Source organism: Stomoxys calcitrans, chromosome 1 (assembly GCF_963082655.1).
Source record: "Stomoxys calcitrans chromosome 1, idStoCalc2.1, whole genome shotgun sequence".
NCBI classification, from domain to species: domain Eukaryota; kingdom Metazoa; phylum Arthropoda; class Insecta; order Diptera; family Muscidae; genus Stomoxys; species Stomoxys calcitrans.
The window spans coordinates 191,694,028-191,700,755 of NC_081552.1; the positions used below are offsets into that span (position 1 = coordinate 191,694,028).

General features: G+C 38.7%; 1 protein-coding gene across 1 annotated transcript; it reads right to left on the bottom strand.

The window, feature by feature from the left end:
- Positions 1–757: 757 nt before the first annotated feature.
- Positions 758–6,412, bottom strand: LOC131998578 (waprin-like protein). Its single transcript, XM_059371062.1, has 4 exons — positions 6,210–6,412; positions 6,055–6,126; positions 1,087–1,260; positions 758–1,018 (listed from the first exon to the last, which is right to left on the bottom strand). Exons 1-4 carry the CDS (start codon positions 6,211–6,213, stop codon positions 915–917), a joined length of 354 nt encoding a protein of 117 aa, XP_059227045.1. The 5' UTR covers positions 6,214–6,412; the 3' UTR covers positions 758–914.
- Positions 6,413–6,728: the final 316 nt, after the last annotated feature.

Genomic DNA, 6,728 nt, shown 5'->3' on the forward strand with positions numbered 1-6,728 from the left:
CGGTAAACTTGCCATTTTTTGGCGGTTTTTGGAGGTTGGGCGGCTTCCTGACATTTGGGGTAAAATTGTTATATCAAGTTTGTACTCTACTCTTAAATACCTTTCATTTGATACTCATATTGTCCCAATCGGTAAACATGTCCGTTTGGGTGGGTTTTGGGGTGGGGCGTCCCCCCACCGTTATTTGTTTCCAAACCTTTATGCAAATGTTGGGTTTTTTTCGCTGAAATTTGGCATATTGAGTTGCGTAAGGCTCCTAGTTTTTCGTACAGAGTATGATCAAGATCAGGCTATACTTATAAGTAGCTGCTATATAGACCGATCTCCCGTTTTTGGGTCTTGGGTCCATAAAAGGCGCATATATTATCCGATTTTGCTGAAAATTGATACAATGTGAAATTTGTGGCTTCTGGACATTCATACCGACTAAGGTCAAGATCGGGCTATATTTGAATATAGCTGCCATATAGACTGATCTGCCTATTTAATATCTTGGGCCCATAATATGTCATGTCACAGTGGCTCATATTAAGCTTTTCGTCATCTGTGCTCAATATAGTTCTGATCGGTCTACATTTGGATATAGCTGCCACCAGGGACGTAGCCAGCATTTTATTTTGAGGGGGGGGGGGGGGGGGGGGGGCAACCCCACATTTTTTCAAAATCGAAAAATTCAACCTGCAGAAACCTCTCTCTCTCTGTCGTGTTAAACTCATCTCATAAAGCGGTTGTATGACATTCTCCAATAATACTTCCATTTAGTGTTTTCATAAAAAAACAAATTTATTGATATAGTGGAAATAAAATGCAGATAAGATAATGAAAATAACATATAGGCGATTACTATTACAAGTGCACTCTTTCATTTGATTTATCATCATTACGATTCTGGTTGCGTATTTTATCGAAATTTTTCAAGCTCTGACACATCTCTCCTTCTTGGTAATGCGATCCACCTCACATCTTTCGAAGGCTGTGCACTTGACATTGCCACAATAGACTGATCCTTTATTGGGTCCTATGAAATAGCAATTGATGTATGATTATCATTACTCTGGGACCTTATTTCTATGCAATATTACGTACCATATTTGTCGGGGCGAGTATTGCTTGAATCTCCATATTTCGATAGCATATGACGTGGTACACAAGACTTTTGATTGCAATTATCTTGGCAACACTTACCACCTGAAGTGGCACAATCGCTATCTTTATAGCAACGTGGGGAGCAGGTATAGATTTTGGTGGGTGAGGGACAATCTGAAAAATATGGACATAAATATAATTAAAGAAAAGGAGCTTAATTTGTCTGAATATTTAATCTTTATTTGTAATCATAATGAAAAAATGATTTTATGAGGCACATGCTGGACCGGATGAGTATATATATAAATCGAATAATTCCGTTTGTAGCATCCTGCAATAGATTACCGATCCTACAAAGTCGATACTAGCAAGTCCGTCTGTTAGACGGGATCAAGATACTCTTCCTATGCAAGATATCCACTGGAAATTTTGCACAGATAGGTGGGTATACCCACCTACTTTGGATAGGGGATGTATTGATTTAGTCATTCCGTTTGCAATACATCGAAATATCAATTTCCGTCCCTACAAAGTATATTTCGGACCGCTGTAAAATTCCGATTTAACGATGTCCGTGTGTCTGTCCGTCCGTCTGTTGTAATCACTCTACATCCTTCAAAAATTGAGATATTGAGCTGAAATTTGGCACAGATACGTCTTTTCGATGCACGCTGGTTAAGTTCTTGAACGGGTCAAATCGGACCATATTTGGATATAGCTGCTATATAGACCGATCTGCCGATAAAATGTCTGGAGCCCATAAATGCTTTATTTTTTATCCGATTTTGCTGATATTTCAAACTGTGAGTAGTTTTAGGCCTCCCGACATCTGACCCAAATATGATACAGATTGGACTATATTTAGATATATTAGTTGCCATATAGACGGATCTGCCGATAAAGGATCTGAAGGCCATAAAACCTTTATTTATTACCCGATTTCGCTGAAATTTGAAACAGAGGGTCATTCTAAGCCTCCTTATATCTGACCTAAATATGGATCAAATCGGATTATATTTAGGTGTAGCTGCCATATAGACCGTCCTCCTGATAAAGAGTCTAATGCCCATTAAAACTTCATTTTTCATCCGATTTTGCTGAAATTTTAATCAGTGAGTAGTTTTAGGTCTCCCTATATCCGACCCAAATATGGTTCAGATCGGACTATATTTAGATATAGCTGTCATATAGACCGATCTGTCGATAAAGCGTCTAAAGCCCATAAAAGGTTATTTATCATCCGATTTCGCTGAAATTTTAAACAGTGACTGTATTAAATTGGTTCAAATCGGACTATAATTGCCATATAGACCGATTTGTCGGTTAAGGGTCTGAGCTCATAAAATCTACATTTATTACCCAACTAGTCGGACTGAGCCCGCTTCGCTGCGCCTTCTCTCACTCTCTTATTTTAGGGTCAGGAAAGTCTTGTTTGGAGGAGCTGGTACGCCCTTTCAGATATTTCCCAACAATGTGGATATTATATTGGTGTTCTACTCCCAACTACATTTTATTTGGTTTGTATTTCCATTTAGCGGGCTTTGGAGGTGGCGTGGCCCCCTACGTTAGGGGGCGAACCCTGAAATAATATCAGCATGAGCACTATTTTGTTTTGCCCTATAATGTCAAGCATTTTGAAGGTGCCTATCACGACATTCAGTGCAACGGGTCTCGTTTAGATCCACACTAATTAATTATTGTTTGTTTTGGTAACCTACATTCAAAATCGTATTTCAAAGCTACCACTTGGGATACCACATTTTTAAAGATCCGTAGGTTCTCCTGTGTATATCTCAATTTGAGTGTAAAAAGTGTACTCTACTACCAAAAACCTTTTATTGCTGTCCTATTCTATACTGATTGGCCTTCATATATTATTTTTAGTTTCGTTTTTTTTTGGGTAGGATAGGGGGAGGGAAATTGCCCTCTGACACGTCCTTTCGCTTGAGTACAATATATTCCCGGTCGTCTACATGACAGTTTGGTGTTGTTTTTATTGGGAAGAGATGGTCGCTCCCCCAACGCTAAGACCCAAAAGACAATTTATTTCAGTCCTTTATGCCCTGCTGAACGGCAAGATGGTTGAATGTGACCCAGATTCTTGAATCCTTATATCAACATTAGATTCGAACTCTACTGACATAGACCTTTTTTTATATAGTGGGTGGGCCTGTCCCAGACTCTATCCCAAATATGTATACCAGATTCGCAGTCAACTCCCAAAGACCTCTCATTTGGTAGCCATTGTGGGACGTTGGACATTCATGCCCGACTAAGTGGTTATTGGGGTTGGGTAGGCCGCGTAGACACCATGGACCAAATTCATATAACAATTGAGTACTCAACTTCCAAACACCTTTCATTTGATATCCATACTGTCCCAAGTGGTAAATAAACACTGCTGGGGGGTTTGGGCGGAGGCGCCTCAGAAACCAAGAAACAAATTTTTATTTTAGATTCTTAATCTACTTTTAAATTCCTTTCATTTGATATCCATATTGCCCAAAGCGGTGAAAGAGTCCTGTTGGAAGGTTTTCTTGGAATTACGCCAACTACTTTTGGCGAAATTTGTACACCGAGATCGTACTCTACTCTTAAATACCTTTCGTTTGACACATATATTGTCCAAATCGTTAAACATGTTCGTGCGGGGGGGTTTTGGGGGTTGGGGAGGCCCCTCACACACACCAAGAAATACAATTTTATGCCAGATTTGTACTGTACTTTTAATTACCTTTCATATGATACCAATATTGCCCGAATCTGTAAAAGACTCCTGTTGGGAGGGTTTTTGGGGGTGGGGGACCCCCCTGAACACTTTGAGCAAAATTTATATACCAAGTTCGTACTCTACTCTTAAGTACCTTTCATTTGATACCCATATTGTTCAAATCGTTAAACATGTCCGTCCGGGTGGGTTTTGGGATGGGGCGTCCCCCCTGGTTACTTGACCCAGTAATTTTATACCAATTTTATGTTTTTGGCATATGAAACTTTGTTTAAATCGATGGATGGATCTTCGAGATTTGGCGTTTTTGAAAATTGAGGTGTGGGGGAGGGTCCGCTCCCCCCTTAGGGTATCAAAAAATTTAGTACCCCATTTTCACCGAGGGCTCAAACTCTACCATCTTTGAAAATTATATGAAAATCGTTTCAGCTATTTTTATACCCACCACCATAGAATGAGGGTATACTAAACTAGTAATTCCGTTTGTAACACCTCCAAATATTGATCTAGGACCCCATAAAGTACATATATTCTTGATCGTCTTCAAATTCTGATTCAAACTTGCATGTTGTAGGTCATTGGGGATTGCAAATGGGCCATATCGGTTCAGACTTGGATATAGCTCCCATATAAAACGATCTCCAGATATGACTTCTTGAGCCCCTGGAAGCCGCAATTTTTGTCCAATTTGGCTGAAATTTGGCACATAGTGTTCCGTTATGACTTTCAACAATTGTGCAAAGTACGGTGCAAATCGGTTTATAACCTGATATAGCTCCCATATAAACCGATCTCCTGATTTGAATTCTTGAGCCCTTAGAAGCCCCAAATTTCATCCGATTTGGCTGAAATTTTGCTCATAGTATTCTGTTATGACTTCCAACAACTGTGCCTAGTATGGTCCAAATCGGTCTATAACCTGATATAGCTCCCATATAAACCGATCTGCCGATTTGACTTCTTAAGCCACTGGAAGCCTTAATTTTTGTCCGATTTGGCTGAAATTTTGCACATAGTGCTTTGTTATTACTTCCAACAACTATGCCAAATACGGCTTAAAATGGTCTATAACCTGATATAGCTCCCATATAAACCGATCTCCCTATATGACTTCTTGAGCCCTTACAAGCCACAATTTTCGACCGATTTGGCTGAAATTTGGCACATAGTGTTCCGTTGTGACTTCCAACAATTGTGCAAAGTACGGTGCAAATCGGTTTATAACCTGATATAGCTCCCATATAAACCGATCTCCCGATTTGAATTCTTGAGCCCCTAGAAGCCCCAAATTTCATCCGATTTGGCTGAAATTTTGCTTATAGTATTCTGTTATGACTTCCAACAACTGTGCATAGTATGGTCCAAATCGGTCTATAACCTGATATAGCTCCCATATAAACCGATCTGCCGATTTGACTTCTTAAGCCACTGGAAGCCTTAATTTTTGTCCGATTTGGCTGAAATTTTGCACATAGTGCTTTGTTATTACTTCCAACAACTATGCCAAATACGGCTTAAAATGGTCTATAACCTGATATAGCTCCCATATAAACCGATCTCCCTATATGACTTCTTGAGCCCTTACAAGCCACAATTTTCGACCGATTTGGCTGAAATTTGGCACATAGTGTTCCGTTGTGACTTCCAACAATTGTGCAAAGTACGGTGCAAATCGGTTTATAACCTGATATAGCTTCCATATAAACCGATCTCCCGATTTGAATTCTTGAGCCCCTAGAAGCCCCAAATTTCGTCCGATTTTGCTGAAAGTTTGCTCATAGCATTCTGTTATGACTTCCAACAACTGTGTTAAGTACGGTTCAAATCGGTCTATAACCTGATATAGCTCCCGTATAAACCGGTCTCCCGATTTGACTTCTTAAGCCCTTACAAGCCCCAATTTTCATCCGATTTGGTAGAAATTTGACAATTAGTGTACTGTTGTTTACTTTCAAAAACTGTGCCGAGTACGATCCGAATCGTTTTATAACCTGATATAGCTTCCATATAAACCGATCTCCCGATTTGACATCTTGAGCACCTAGCGCTTATCTTCTAGGACACTTTTTTTAACAAATATTTGGCTATTTTAATTTTCACTTTGAGTGTTTTGAAGCACATATCACGGTCACAACATTCATTTGGGCTCTGCTCGATTACCACACACCTTATCCATCTACGCCATTTTTATCCTGCACAACTATTCTTAACTTAATTATAAACAAACAAACATTTCATACCATTTGCCGCTACAAAAACCACCAAAGCCACCATCATCATCAGCATCACAGCAATTGAGCAACGACTGAGAGCTGTAGAATTAATGAATATATCAATATTTCCGTTATTTTTTGATTTATAAGACAATGAAATAGCATTTTAATTTTAATTATACCCATTCTGTTTTTGTTTCTTTCGTTTCAGCGATTGTTTTTTTTTCGTTTACACTTCGATGAGATTCGTTTGGATTCAATTAAAAAAACGTGTTGTTTTGAAAATAAGTGATTGCCAAACGTTTTACAAACATTCACCAGCGCGAACAATGCCACTTAACTGACGTTCTCACATGAGAATTTTATCTAGACTGAAGAAACACATTGGCCGAGTGAAGATCTAAACCATCCATCGTTTCTGTAAGTATGCATGCTTTGAATACCCTACCCTTGACAAATGAGTCATTGTTGATTCAGCGCAAGTGTTTTATGAATGTTATGGAACTATGGGGGGAAACTAATTATTGCCATGAAATGTTGCAGGGGAATCATTGTAGTGACAATACTCTCAAAATTATCGACAATAATAAAATTTCATAGAGACATAGAAGTCAAATTTTGACAAAATTCTCAATTGAATTATTTAAAATATTTTCTATAGAATTACAATGGTGCAAAAAAAATTATGTAAAATAATTTGT

Coding starts and splice junctions, on each gene's coding strand:
- LOC131998578 (XM_059371062.1), bottom strand. Junction 1,261..6,054: donor GGTTTTTGTAGCGGCAAATG/GTATGAAATGTT, acceptor CATATTTTTCAG/ATTGTCCCTCACCCACCAAA. Junction 1,019..1,086: donor TACTCGCCCCGACAAATATG/GTACGTAATATT, acceptor GCTATTTCATAG/GACCCAATAAAGGATCAGTC.